A 15,093-nucleotide genomic window follows, 5' to 3' on the forward strand; every position below is an offset into this window, starting at 1 on the left:
TAGTTGAGTATTATTTTTCTGTATTCTCCTACATATACCATCCAGACAGCTTAGTTATCCCATTAAAAATGAAAAGTATATTTCCCACTCAACCATCTCCCCACTGCCTTAATGCTCTTTCTTCTCTTCTCCATCCATCTAAATAATAAATAGTAAGTTGAAGGGTGAGAAAATGCCCTGTGGTTTTTAAGAAATCCCACATTCACTCAACATACATTCGTTCAGGGCGTTTGCTAGTCATGAGAGTTGTAAATATGAGTAAAGAACAGTCTCTGACCTCATGGGATTTACAGAAGGCTGGGAAAAAGATATAAAGCAATGATGATAGAATGTGATACCCTAGATTAGAAGCATATTCAAATAGTTTTGGAGCAAAATGTACGGAAGGATTTATTTTGAATATGGTAGCTGTTCAGAAAGATACCAAAGATAAGGTGACATCTAGACTGGACATATAAATATGAGCAAGAGTTTGCTGAGTTGACAAGGGAGAAATAAATGTTCTAGCAAATGAAGCAGCCTGAGAAATGGCATGTCATTATTATTCTTCACACCTTCCTTGAACATTCTAGGTTAGAATCACCTTCCATACTGACTGTGTGACTTCAGTCTATCTGGGCCTCAATTGCCTCATGTCTAAAGAATTTAGAAGAATAGTGTCTACCTCATACAGTCCTTGTGAAGTGTAAACAGAATAACAATGATAGAGTACTCAAAAAATTCCTGACACACAGTAGGCATTCAACAAATAGTAACCATTAGTATCATCTCATCTTTCATTAGAAGCGTATGGGACTTAAATTCATAATTATTATTTTGTTTAGAAGTCACATGATACTTTAAATAATTGCCAAACTCTTTCCTATGTGTGTCTTGTTTTAAGTGTCTATAGGACAGAGATTAAAGCTTAACTTCATATCACCTTTGTATCAAGCAAAATATCTTAAACATACATTGTTGAGAGACAATGCTCAGAATATAAGAAAACATACTTTGAATAAAATTTCCATTGTACAGATTCTATTGGGTATGTTGACCTATGGAAGGATAGGGCAAAAATCCTCTCTCATGATATCCTATATCTGAAGAACATGCCAATAATAATGTAAAAATTTTTAAAAAGACCATTTTGCCAGTGTGTTTTACTAAATATAGTAAATCACATAAGGACTGGTTCAAATTGAAGAGATTCAATAAGACAAAACTGATAGGAACTTCACTGGAACTCTCTCCACCTCATTGGCCACCCAGCAAATCCAAAGAAATCACAGTATCCCTCATTATACACAAAATACACCTTTCATTCTATTTTTCTACCAGCATTCCACGTGACTTGCTTTTAACTTCTTTGACATCAGAGGAAATCTAGGCATTATAAAATCCATTCTCAACCTATTATTCTGGAGTTAAATTCACAAAAGAGAAAATAACACTTGTAAAATACAGAGAAAAATGTCATATAATGGGTGCACTTTAAAAGATCCATCAGGCAAAGGAAGAACCACAGGAGCTGATGCACCTGGCATGGCCAAATTGGAAAGAACACAATACAACAGGAGACGGAGACGTGCCTATTCTATACACAGCACTACTTACCAGATAGGCAATTATCTAATCTACTGTGAACTGATTTACTGTTTGATTTCCTACTAGGATAAACAACAACAAGAGTCCTGCACATGATCACAGTAGCTCTCAGCAGGGTATAAAAAGCAACACAGGGCGAGGAGACATCAAACTCAAGAACCTCACTGTCCTGAAAACACAGCCAGAACCTCCAGCCTCTGACCTGATGGTCAACTCCTGTTGCAGCTCTGTCTGTTCTGACCAGGGCTGTGGCCAGGACCTCTGCCAGGAGACCTGCTGCCACTCCAGCTGCTGCCAGACCACCTGCTACAGGACCACCTGCTGCCGCCCCAGCTGCTGCGTGTCCAGCTGCTGCAGGCCACAGTGCTGCCAGTCCGTGTGCTGCCAGCCTACCTGCTGCCGCCCGAGCTGCTGTGTGTCCAGCTGCTGCAGGCCCAGCTGCTCTGTGTCCAGCTGCTACAGGCCCCAATGCTGCCAACCCAGCTGCTGCCGCCCCAGCTGCTGCCGCCCCTCCAGCTGTGGTTCTAGCTCCTGTGGCTCCAGCTGCTGCCGCCCCTGCTGCTGCTTCCGCCCAGTCTCTGGCCAAGTCTCCTGCCACACCACTTGCTATCGCCCAAACTGTGTCATCTCCACCTGCCCCCGTCCCACCTGCTGTGCCTCTTCCTGTTGCTGAATCCCTGCTCTGAGCACGCCACTTCTTCGTTGCCTCACTCCCCATAAGTATATACGCTCCTTTTTAAAAATGTGGAGTCCTCAAGAGAATTGAGCTTCTGAGTCCCATAAGGAAACCCAATCCCACTAATTACTGTGTCCACATCTAGCTTTTGTCCAAACTCTCTCCCTTCCAAATGAATTCATTCAGAACCTGCTAATAAACTAATGTATTTCCCCCAAATTCCTCCGTTTGTCTATAAAACATCCACTCGTCATGCCTAAAGGATTCGGAGATTGTCTGCATCCCCTGTGGGTCCACCGATTTTTAACCCCACTGAACTGAAAGTCCAATGAAATATCCCTCTTGAACTCCTTTTCAAAGATTTCTTGTAACTTCTTATCACCATGTTCCAAAATAAATTTCTATTCTACTGACACTGAAAATTGAATGTGATGCTCACTATTTTTTTTTTTTTTTAAATAGGCTTTATATATGGGTCCTGGGTAATTGTATTTTGCCTACACCTGTAGGGTAGACATCACAGTTTAGCTAACCTTCCAATAGAAGTCAAATGACATTGGATACTTCCCAGTTTTCTTTAGGAAGTCTTTTTAGGCTTAGGCAAATCAACTAATCCTTTTCTGGGCTTCAGAAAATAAAGAGTGAAACAGGAGTCATGGCGGATCCATGAATGTAATAGCAGAGGAAATTTTTTGGAAAGATTAAACACAGCTCATGATCTTTTAAAAACACTATCTTTCAGATTTTTTTTCCCCACCAAACAAAGCAGCCAATAGATAGTTTAGCAGAGTATATGTACTTTCCACTCAGAGTCACAGGCAGTGTATCAGGGGCTATGCCTTCTCCCTTCTGCACATGTACAAAGGTGTCCCTTCATTCTGACTGGTAGAGCATCAGTGGGGATTCACTCTGCCCTACAGGAGGGTTGCCTTCAGGGCCAGGCAGGTGATATAATTGAATGAAGCTGACTTGATGGAATTTCATAGGTATTTGAGGAGACTATGATTTTTTGGTCCAAGGTCATGGCCCCTTACCAGAACAGAAAGATAAACATTCACATTTCTCTCCAAAGTCGGATGACCCTGAAGGGTCACTTGGTCACTCCTTCTTCAGAACCCTCATAGGGTCAGCTGAGGCTTCCACTGAGGATAACTCACAACTTGATTTCTCCGAGTCCTGCTTCTTTCTCTTCCCTTCTACGAGTGTTAATCCCAAAAGCCCTCCTCAATAGGCCTCCTGCATGCTAATCTCCGTCTGGCCATCTGCTTCCTGGGGAGCCCAAACTGCCAGAAAATCCCGTTTGGAGTTCACGATAGCTAATTTGAGACAGCTGGAATGGCTGACTGAAACGTACTGTTAGTGCATGATGAGATAGGATTATAAACACAATAGCAGAGATTGTATTTAACTTAATCTATAAAGAAAACTCTCAATTTTATATAAATCACATCTATTCTTTTCTACAGATTTTTGTATGTTTTAAACACAAGTATATTGCTTTTTAAAAATGTAAACAATGCAAAAGAACATGGCCAAAAATGAGTTTCCCTTCACTACACCCATTGCTGTTGAGTCGATTCTGACTCATAGCAACCCTACAGGACACAGTGGAACTGCCTCATAGGGTTTCCAAGGAGGGGCTGGCGGATTCGAAATCCCGACTCTTGGTTAGCAGCCATAGCTCTTAAACACTGTGCCACCAGGGACCCTTCCCTTTGTTAGTCGATGTTAAACCCATTCAAGACCCACTGTTACAAGCTGAGATATGCATTTGTACCTCATGTATATTTATTCAAAAACGTGGCTTTAGTTGTACACTTCTTCTTCTGATGTTTATCCAAATACTATTTTATGTCCTTCAGTAAATGTTAATTCTTTCCTCCACAAGTATATTTCTTGGAAGATTTGTTAACATGTATTATATATTTATTGTTGGGAATTGTGAGTTTTTTTAATTACTTTATGGAGGATTATTTCATATACCTACTGATACTTATGTTAGTCTTCTATCAGATCTCACTCTTAATTCTAATACTTAGTTGTTCCTGCAGGATTTTCTGGGCATCCAATTATGGTGGCTAAATGCTACCAGCCTGAGACATGTCCCCATGGATTCTCAGAAGGTCTCCTGGAGAGTTGTTTCCTAGTCACCCACAATGGTAACCCTGTCATTAACACAGACTTTCTGGGCTTTTCTTCCTCTCCTGTCTTACTTTCCCCACTTGCTCTCATGTGTCTCCTGGGACCACCTCCCAAATAAACCATCTGCCCTCATGTTCTCATCTCAGGGTCTGCTTTGGGGGCAATTCAAGCTAAGACAGTAGATGTTCAGCAAATATTTTTGGCTGACTGGTAATGGTGGTTATTTTTAGCAACAGGAGTAAAACTGGGGAGTCCAAGGTGGCAAAACCAGTGTTACCATTTGGTGTTCACCACCTTCCTGTCTTTTTTTCTGTGAGAATATAAGCATGTATGTTAAGCATAGTATTCATGGTTATTGGTAAACATGTCTCATTCTTAAAATTATATCTTACCTTCTAAAACTTCCCACATAATTTAGGTTTCATGCCACATGTTACTTACTATGTAACATAATCCTTTTGTTTAGATTTTTTTCCCCATTCTTTCCATCTGTCTAAAAGATAAGTATTGTTGAAAGGCCGTTGCATGCCCCCAAGGTGTCAAAAAGCCTTTGCTCACTCAATAAACATTTATCGCCAGCGTCCTCTGTTCCAACTCTCTGTCTGCCACTGTGGTAACGAGAATAAAGAAGTGATAGCACATACCTTCAGGGTATAAGCATTGCAGCTGGGGCAAGGACAGAAGACTTAACTCTGATACAGTAGAGTGTGTTAGGTTAGCGCAGTACAAGGAAGACATATGTGGATGGTGCAATTGGTCAGGAGAGACATCACTGAGGAGAAAGCACACCAGCTGGGTCTTGACATAGGAGTTGGAGTTCACAGAGTTGACCAGAAAGAGGCAACATTTCAGGAAGATAAAATAGTTTCAGCAAAGGTTTTTAATTTTTTTTTATTCATTCTTCATTGGTCATTCTAAACGTATTGAGCTTACTTCCTGTTTAATTTTGGAAAAGTTTTTATTGTTAACCTGTCTATGCTTTTGTTGCCTCTTTTACTAAAAGAGGCAAAAATGCACACTATCTCATAAGGCTGCATTAAGGCTTAAAAACAAAATAAATCTAGAATATTCAGCACAATACTTGAAGTCCACACTTCACAAATGATAGCTGTTAGTATTTTCTCACCATTCACTGAGGCTGTATGGACTTAACCACATATGATATATTTTTGTTTTTTTAAATAATTGTAATTCTATTAGTGGTTACCAAACTCTGTATCTTATGTATGTGTCTTATTCAAGTACCTGCAGGAAAGGGTTGAAGGCTTATCTGTCATATACCCATACTACCTAACAGAATGTCTTTGATACATGTTATTGAAAGACTTGATAATTCTAAATATTGTTACATATAATAAAAGCTTTTGTAATAAAAAAAAACTCGCTGCAGAAGTTTGACAATCAAAAGATTTACCAAAACCTCTCACTTGTCATGCCTATCCTAGAGGACATCCTTACTATTTAAAAGCACCAAGTCAATGTCAAGATCTTCAGCTTAAGACAGTGAAATAAGATCTGGCACACAGCTTAGAACTTCTTTGGAATCCCACCACCTCGCTGATCATCCGAGATGCCCACACAAGATCACAGTCATCTTCATTACAGATAAGACATCCTCCCCATCATGGGTATTTTCTTCTCTTTCCCTATCAGCATTCCATCTGACCAGAACACCAAGCCCCATCTTTGACAACAAAAGGTTTCTTAGTATCATGACAGTCATTCTTCAGGGTTTTCAGGAGAGAACGTCACATTCAAAACCAAAGTGGCAGAAAATCATGTGACAGATATGTGTAGAACATACTGCATTGGCCAGTGACTGAGGTGACACTGTCTAAGGAAGAAGAGTGAGAAATGTTTTAATTGGAAACAGAGGAGCACACCAGGAAGAGGAAAACATGGCATTTTCTCCATTTTGGAGTTCTTAATTAGAAAAACACAAGTATGTAATTAAATGATTAAGTCTTCCAGAAGAGTAAACAATAACAAGGAAAAAATGCTTGGTATGGTGACAGCAGCCCCTCAGCAGGGTATAAAAGGGGACATGGGGCAAGGAGACTTCCACATTTGGGAACTTTACTCTCCTGTAGACACAGCCAGAACTCCACCCTCCGACACCATGGTCAACTCCTGTTGTGGCTCCGTCTGCTCTGACCAGGGCTGTGGCCAAGATCTCTGCCAGGAGACTTGCTGCCACCCCAGCTGCTGCCAGACCACCTGCTGCAGGACCAACTGCTGCCGCCCTAGCTGCTGTGTGTCCAGCTGTTGCCACCCAGTCAGCTGCCAGACCACCTGCCGCCCCAGCTGCTGTGTGTCAAGCTGCTGCAGGCCCAGCTGCCGTGTATCTAGCTGCTGCCGCCCTAGCTGCTCTGTGTCCAGCTGCTGCAGACCCCAGTGCTGCCAGCCCACCTGCTGCATCTCCAGCTGTTGCGGCCCCTCCTGCTGTGGTTCTAGCTCCTGTGGCTCCAGCTGCTGCCAGACCACCTGCTGCAGGACCACCTCCTGCCGCCCCAGCTGCTGTGTGTCCAGCTGCTGCAGGCCCAGCTGCTGTGTGTCCAGCTGCTGCCGCCCTAGCTGCTCTGTGTCCAGCTGCTGCAGACCCCAGTGCTGCCAGCCAACCTGCTGCCAACCCACCTGCTGCATCTCCAGCTGTTGCCGCCCCTCCTGCTGTGGTTCTAGCTCCTGTGGCTCCAGCTGCTGCCGCCCCTGCTGCTGCTTCCGCCCAGTCTCTGGCCAAGTCTCCTGCCACACCACTTGCTATCGCCCAACCTGTGTCATCTCCACCTGCCCCCGTCCCACCTGCTGTGCCTCTTCCTGCTGCTGAATCTCTGCTGTCAGCACACAACTTCTTCATGGCCTCACTCCCCAGAGATGTAGACCCTCCTTTTGCAAAATGTGGAATACTGAAGAGAATTGAGCTTCTGAGTCCCACAAGGAAGCCCAGTCCCACTAATTCTGTGTCCACATCTAGCTGGTTTCCAAACTCTCTCCCTTCCAAATGAGTTCATTGATAACCTGCAAATAAATTATCAAGTTACCCCCAAATTTCTCCATTTGTCTATAGGACACCCATTTATCATACCTAAGGATTCGCAGATTGTCTCCATCCCTTCAGGCTACCAATTTTTAACCCCGCTGACCTGAAAATCCAAACTCTGGCACTCCTTTTCAATGATCTCTTGTAACTTCTAATCCGTGTACTAAAATAAATTTCTATTCTACTGACACTGAAAATTGAATGTGATTGTGGCTATTTTTTACAAATGGGTTTTATATTTTGGTCCTTGGTAACTGCATTTTGCCTACACTGGTAGGGTAAACATCACGGTTTAGCTAACCCCTCAATAGAAGTTGAATGTCGTTCGATACTACCCAGTTTTCTTTAGCAAGACTTTTTAGACTAAGGCAAATCAACTAATCCTTATCTAGTCTTCAGAAAATAGAGAGTGAAACAGAAGTCGTGGTGCATCCATGAATGTAATAGCAGGAGAAATTTTTTGAAAAGATTGAACACAACTCATGATTTTTTAAAGACACCATCTTTCAGATTTTTTTCCCCACCAACAAAAGCAACCAATAAATAGTTTAGCAAAGTCCATGTATTTTTTACTCAGGGTCATAGGCAATGTATGAGGAGCTATCCCTTCTCCCTTCTGCGCATGCACGATGGTGTTCCTTCATTCTGACTGGTAGAGCGTCAGCAGGGACTCATTCTGCCTTATAGGCGGGTTGCCTCCAGGACCAGGCAGGTGACATAAATGTATGAAACTGACCTGGTGGAAGCTGATAGGTATCTGAGGAGACTTTTTTTTTTTTTGTCCAAGGTCATGTCCCCTTCCCAGGATGGATAGAAAAATGTTCACATTTCTCTCTTCAGAACTCCTCGTAGGGTCAGCTGAGTCTTCCACCGAGACTGCTTCACAACTTGATTTCTCCCAATCCTGCTTCTCTCTCTTCCCTTCCTCAAGTGTTAATCCCCAAACCCTCCTCAGTAGGCCTCCTGCATGCTAATCTCCTTCTCGCCGTCTGCTTCTTGGGGAGCCCAACCTGCCAGAAAATCCCATGTGGAATTCATGATACCTAGAGACAGTTGGAATGGTAGGCTGAAATATACTTATAGTGCATGATGAGATAGGATTATAAACATTATAGTGGAGAAAATATTTAACTTAATAGAGAAAATTATAAGTTTTATATAAACTATGTTTATTCCTTTCTAAGGATTTTTGTATAATTTGAACACAAATACATTGCTTTTTAAAAATGTACACAATGCAGAAGAACACAGCCAAAAGCAAGTTTCCTTTCATTAGTTGTTGGGAATCCCATTCAAGATCCAGTGTTACAAGTTGAGATACATCTTCTCGAATCATTTGTATCTCATGTATAGTTATTCACAAACCTGGCTTTAGTTGTACATTTCGTCTTCTGATATTTATGCCAATACTATTTTATGTCCTCTAGTAAATGTTAATACTTTTCACTATATACCAAAAAAACCCAAACTAAACCCACTTCCATCGAGTCAAATTCGACTCATAGTTAGACTCATAGCGACCCTATAGGACAGACTAGAACCACTCCACAGGGTTTCCAAGGAGCAGCTGGAGGATTCAGACTGCCAAACTTTTGGTTAGCAGCCAAGCTCTTAACCACTATGCCATGAGGGTTTCCTTCCTCCATATATGCCACATATATTCCCTGGAAGATTTATTGACATATATGTTTGTTGTTGAGAATTGTCTGTTTTTTTTTTCATTACTTTATGGAGGATTACTCCTAGTGTTTAAGAAATCCACCAATATGTATGTTAGGCTTTTATCTGACCTCATTGTTCATTCTAATAATCACTTGTTTTTGTTGGCTTGCTGGGCATCCGATTAAGGTGACTAAATGCCACCAAACTGAGGCACGTGCCCATAGATTATCAGAGGGCCTCCTGAAGAATTGTTTCCTGTCATCCACAATGGTACCCTGTCATTAATGCAGACTTTCTGGGCTTTTCTTCCTCTCCTGTCTTACTTTCCCCACTTGCTCACATGTGTCTCCTGGAATCACCTCCCAAATAAACCATCTGCCCTCATGTCCTCATCTTGGAGTCTGCTTTGGGGGGATTTCAAGCTAAGAGAGTAGATGTTCAGCAAATATTTTTGGCTGACTGACAAAAAACTGGTAATACTGGTTATTTTTAGCAACAAGAGTAATATCGGGGAGTCAGAGGTGATGGAAATCAGTGTTACCATTTGGTGATCACTGCGTTCCTGTCTTTTGTCTGTGAGAATATAGGTATGTGTGTTAAGCACACTATTCATGATTATTTCTAAACACATCTCATTGTAAAAATTGCAACTTACCTTCCAAAACTTCCTGCATAATCTGTGTTTCATGTCATGTGTTACCTACTACATGACATAGGCATGGGTTTCCTCATAACATGATCCTTTTGTTTAGAATGTTTTTTCCCTTCTTTCCATCTGTCTAAAAGATATGTATTGTTGAAAGTCCACCGCATGCCCCCAAGGTGTCAAAAAGCCGTCGCTCACTCAAAGAGCATTTATTGTCAGTGTCCTCTGTTCCAACTCTGTACCTGCCACCAGGATAACAAGAAAACAGAAGTGATGGCACATGACTTCAGGGTATAAGCATTGCAGCTGGGGCAAGGACAGAAGACATAACGGTGATACAGTCGAGTGTGCTAGGTTAGGAGCACAGTACAGGGAAGAATTATATTTGAACGGTGTAGTTGGTCAGGAAAGCCACCACTGCAGAGAAAGCATGACAGCTAGGCCTTGACATATGAGCTGACAAGAAAGAAGAAACATTTCAGAAGGATACAATCTCTTCCACAAAGGCTTTTAAGTTTACTTACTCATTCTTCCTTGGTAATTCTAAACATATTGAGCTTACTTTCCGTTTACCTTGGAAAAGTTTTTGTTGTTAACCTGTCTATGCTTTTGTTGCCTCTTCTACTAAAGGAGTAGTAAGAATACACACTACCTCATAAGGCTGCACTAAAGATTAAAAAGAGAATGTTGAGCACAATGCCTGATACATGGTCAACACTGCACAAATGGTAGCTGTTAGTATTTTCTCTCCTTTCACTGAGGGTGTATGGCTTACCCACATACTACATATTTTGGTTTCATTTTTTTAATTAAAGTAATCATAAATATCTTCATGATTACCAAACTCTGTGTCTTATATGTGTCTTACTCAAATGCCTGGAGGAAAGACATGAAGGCTTATCTGTCATACTCCCATAGTACCCAACAGAATGTCTTGGAGAGATGTCATTGAAAGGCTTGCTAATTCTAAAGATTCTTACATATAATAAAATATTTTATAATTAAAAAAAATCAGTAGTCATAAAAATTTGACACTCATAAGATTAACGAAAACTTCCCACTCTTAATGGCTATCCTAGAAGACATTCTTACAGTCAGAAATGTGATTTTACTATTTGAAAGCACCAAGTCATTGCCCAGTTCTTCAGCTTGAGACAGTGAAATAAGATCTGGCACAGACCTTGGCACTTCCGTGGGGTCCCATCATCTCTCTGACCATCCGAGATGCCCACACAGGATCACGGTCATCTTCATTACAGTTGGGACATCCTCCCCATCATGGGTCTTTCCTTCTATTTCCCTATCAGCATCCCATCTGACCAGAACATCCTGCCCCATCTTTGACAACAAAAGGTTTCTTAGCATCATGAGAGACATTCTCCAGGGTTTTCAGAGAACAATATACAGATAGGAGGGAATGTCATATTCAAAAACAAAGTGGCAGAAAGTCACGTGACAAATATGTATAGAACATACTGTATTGGCCAGTGACTGAGGTGGTGTCTTCCAAGGAAGAAGAGGGAGAAATGTTTTAATTGGCAACACAGGAGCATACCAGGAAGAGAAAAACATGGCATTTTCTCCATTTTGGAGTTCTTAACTAGAAAAACACCGTTATGTAATTAAATGATTAAGTTTTCCAGAAGGATGAATAATAATAAGGAAAAAATGCTTGACATGGTGACAGCAGCCCCTCAGCAGGGTATAAAAGGAGACATGGGGTAAGGAGACTTCCATATTTGGGAACTTCACTCTCCTGTAGCCACAGCCAGAACTCCACCCTCCGACACCATGGTCAACTCCTGTTGTGGCTCCGTCTGTTCTGACCAGGGCTGTGGCCAAGATCTCTGCCAGGAGACTTGCTGCCACCCCAGCTGCTGCCAGACCACCTGCTACAGGACCACCTGCTGCCGCCCTAGCTGCTGTGTGTCCAGCTGCTGCAGGCCACAGTGCTGCCAGTCCGTGTGCTGCCAGCCTACCTGCTGCAGGCCCAATTGCTGCATTTCTAGCTGCTGCCGCCCCAGTTGTTGCATTTCTAGCTGCCGCCCCAGCTGTTGTGTGTCCAGCTGTTGCAGGCCCAGCTGCTCTGTGTCCAGCTGCTACAGGCCCCAGTGCTGCCAGTCCACCTGCTGCCAGCCCACCTGCTGCCAACCCACCTGCTGCATCTCCAGCTGCTGCCACCCCTCCAGCTGTGGCTCCAGCTGTTGCCGCCCCTCCTGCTGTGGTTCTAGCTCCTGTGGCTCCAGCTGCTGCCGCCCCTGCTGCTGCTTCCGCCCAGTCTCTGGCCAAGTCTCCTGCCACACCACTTGCTATCGCCCAACCTGTGTCATCTCCACCTGCCCCCGTCCCACCTGCTGTGCCTCTTCCTGTTGCTGAATCTCTGCTGTCAGCACACAACTTCTTCATGGCCTCACTCCCCAGAGATGTAGACCCTCCTTTTGCAAAATGTGGAATACTGAAGAGAATTGAGCTTCTGAGTCCCACAAGGAAGCCCAGTCCCACTAATTCTGTGTCCACATCTAGCTGGTTTCCAAACTCTCTCCCTTCCAAATGAGTTCATTGATAACCTGCAAATAAATTATCAAGTTACCCCCAAATTTCTCCATTTGTCTATAGGACACCCATTTATCATACTTAAGGATTCGCAGATTGTCTCCATCCCTTCAGGCTACCAATTTTTAACCCCGCTGACCTGAAAATCCAATCTCTGGCACTCCTTTTCAATGATCTCTTGTAACTTCTACTCCGTGTACTAAAATAAATTTCTATTCTACTGACACTGAAAATTGAATGTGATTGTGACTCTTTTTTAAAAAATGGGTTTTATATTTTGTGCTTGGTAACTGTATTTTGCCTACACCTGTAGGATAGAAGACACAGTTTGGTAACCTTCCAATAGAAGTCAAATTTCATTGGATACTACCCAGTGTTCTTGAGCAAGTCTTTTTCAACCCCAAAAAACCAAACCCATTGCCGTCAAGTCAATTCTAACTCATAGCGACCTTATAGGACAGAGTAGAACTGCCCCATAGGGTTTCCAAGGAGCACCTGGTGGATTCAAACTGCCAACCTCTTGGTTAAGAGCCAGAACACTTAACAACAAAGCCACCAGGGTTTTAGGCTTTGCCAAACCACCTAATCCTTTTCTAGTCTTCAGAAAATAAAGAGTAAAACACAAGTCATAGCACATCCATGAACGTAATAGCAGGAGAAATTTTTTGAGAACCTTGAACACAACTCATGATCTTTTAAAAATACCATCTTTCAGATTTTTTTGTCCCACCAACAAAAGCAACTAATACAGAGTTTAGCAAAGTCCATGTATTTTTTACTCAAAGTCATATGCAATGTATGAGGGGCTATCCGTTTTCCTTCTGCACAGGTACAACGGTGTTCCTTCATTCTGACTGGCGGCGCTTTAGTGGGAATTCACTCTGCCACATAGAAGGGTTGCCTTCAAGGCGGGGCAGGTGATATAAGGGTAGGAAGCCGACCTAATGGAAGTTCGTAGGTATTTGCGGAGATGGTGATCTTTTTTTTGTCCAAGGTCATATCCCCTTCCCAAGAGGGATAAATAAAGGTTCACATTTCTCTCCCAACTGGGGATGCCTCTGAAGGGTCACCCTTCTTCAGAACTCCTCATAGGGTCAGCTGAGCCTTCTGCTGAGACTGTCTCACAACTTGATTTTTCCCAATCCTGCTTCTCTCTCTTCCCTTCCTCAAGTGTTAATCCCAAAATCCCCCTCGATAGGCCTCCTGCATGCTAATCTCCATCTCAGCATCTGCTTCTTGGGGAACCCAACCTGCCAGATAATCCCATTTGGAATTCACGATTCCTAGAGACAGTTGAAGTGGCTGGCTGAAATACACTTTTAGTGCATGATCAAGTAGGATTATAAACATTATAGTGGAGAAAATATTTAACTTAATCTATAGAGAAAATTATAAATTTTATACAAATCACATTTATTCCTTTCTAAGGATTTTTGTATAATTTGAACACAAATATATTGCTTTTTAAAAATTTAAGCAGCACAAAAGAACATGGCCAGAAGCGAGTTTCCTCGCATTAGTTGTTCATCCCATTCAAGATCGAGTGTTACAAATTGAGATACATCTTCTCAAATCATTTGTATCTCATGTATAGTTATTCACAAACCTGGCTTTAGTTGTACATTTCTCCTTCTGATATTTGTGTCAATGCTATTTTGTGTTCTCCAGTAAATGTTAATACTTTCCTCCACATGCCCCCCCACCAAAAAAAAAAACAACTAACTAAACCGGTTTCCATCAAGTCAATTTCAACTCATAGTTAGACTCATAGCGACCCTATAGGACAGAGTAGAACTGCCCCACAGGGTTTCCATGGAGCAGCTGGAGGATTCAAACCGCCAACCTTTTGGTTAGCAACTGAGCTCTTAACTCTTACACCATCAGAGTTTCCTTCCTCCATATATGCCACGTATATTCCTTGGAAGATTTATTTACGTATATATTTATTGTTGAGAATTACATTTTTTCTTTCATTGCGTTATGGAGGATTATTGCCAGTGTTCAAGAAATCTATCGATATTTATGTTAGACTTTTATCTGACCTCATTGTTCATTCTAATAATCACTCGTTTTGGTAGGATTTTCTGGACATCCGATTAAGGTGGCTAAAAGCCACCAGCCTGAGGCATGTCCCCATGGATTCTCAGAGGGTCTCCTGAGGAATTGTTTTCCTGTCACGCACAATGGTACCCTGCCATTAACACAGACTTTCTGGGCTTTTCTTCCTCTCCTGTCTTACTTTCCCCACTTGCTCACATGTGTCTCCTGGGACCACCTCCCAAATAAACCATCTGCCCTCATGTCCTCATCTCAGGGTCTGCTTTGGGGGCAATTCAAGCTAAGACAGTGGATGTTCAGCAAATATTTTTGGCTGACTGACAACAAACTGGTAATGGTGGTTATTCTGAGCAACAAGAGTAAAACTGGGGAGTCAGAGGTGACGGAAATCAGTGTTAGCATTTGGTGATCACTGCGTTCCTGTCTTTTTTTCTGTGAGAATATAAGCATATGTGTTAAGCACACTATTCATGATTATTTCTAAACACCTCATTGTAAAAATTGTAATGTATGTTCCAAAACTTCCCACATAATTCATGCTTCATGTCACACGTTACCTTCCACATAACGTAAATAGGCGTGGTTTTTCTCCAAACACGATCCCTTTGTTTAAAATATTTTTCCTCTTGTTTCCATCTGCCTAAAAGACATGTACTGTTGAAAGGTCAACGCATAACCCTAACGTGTCAAAAAGTCTTCACTCAACTCAATAGGCATTTATTGTCAGCGTCC

General features: G+C 42.2%; 3 protein-coding genes across 11 annotated transcripts; all 3 read left to right on the forward strand.

The window, feature by feature from the left end:
• The first annotated feature begins 1,792 nt into the window (after positions 1 to 1,792).
• On the forward strand, positions 1,793 to 2,260 carry LOC100671387 (keratin-associated protein 4-7-like). The gene has a single exon (XM_003414726.3). It carries the CDS (start codon positions 1,793 to 1,795, stop codon positions 2,258 to 2,260), a length of 468 nt encoding a protein of 155 aa, XP_003414774.1.
• A 4,264-nt stretch (positions 2,261 to 6,524) lies between these two features.
• LOC100670818 (keratin-associated protein 4-11-like) lies at positions 6,525 to 7,364 on the forward strand. Of its 7 annotated transcripts, none has more exons than XM_010594437.3 (2): positions 6,525 to 6,958; positions 7,004 to 7,364. In XM_010594437.3, exons 1-2 carry the CDS (start codon positions 6,525 to 6,527, stop codon positions 7,227 to 7,229), a joined length of 660 nt encoding a protein of 219 aa, XP_010592739.1. In that variant the 3' UTR covers positions 7,230 to 7,364. The 7 variants fall into 7 exon arrangements, with proteins under 7 accessions (XP_010592739.1, XP_064126449.1, XP_010592740.1 ...); XM_064270379.1 differs by having other exon boundaries at positions 6,525 to 6,808; positions 6,899 to 7,364; XM_010594438.3 differs by having other exon boundaries at positions 6,525 to 6,799; positions 6,875 to 7,364.
• A 4,177-nt stretch (positions 7,365 to 11,541) lies between these two features.
• LOC100671103 (keratin-associated protein 4-11-like) lies at positions 11,542 to 12,399 on the forward strand. 3 transcript variants are annotated; one of them, XM_010594436.3, is made up of 2 exons: positions 11,542 to 11,941; positions 12,041 to 12,399. In XM_010594436.3, exons 1-2 carry the CDS (start codon positions 11,542 to 11,544, stop codon positions 12,124 to 12,126), a joined length of 486 nt encoding a protein of 161 aa, XP_010592738.1. In that variant the 3' UTR covers positions 12,127 to 12,399. The 3 variants fall into 3 exon arrangements, with proteins under 3 accessions (XP_010592738.1, XP_010592737.1, XP_023409448.1); XM_010594435.3 differs by having other exon boundaries at positions 11,542 to 11,902; positions 11,993 to 12,399; XM_023553680.2 differs by having other exon boundaries at positions 11,542 to 12,399.
• The last annotated feature ends 2,694 nt before the right edge of the window (positions 12,400 to 15,093 follow it).

This window comes from Loxodonta africana, chromosome 18 (genome assembly GCF_030014295.1).
Source record: "Loxodonta africana isolate mLoxAfr1 chromosome 18, mLoxAfr1.hap2, whole genome shotgun sequence".
NCBI classification, from domain to species: Eukaryota; Metazoa; Chordata; class Mammalia; order Proboscidea; family Elephantidae; genus Loxodonta; species Loxodonta africana.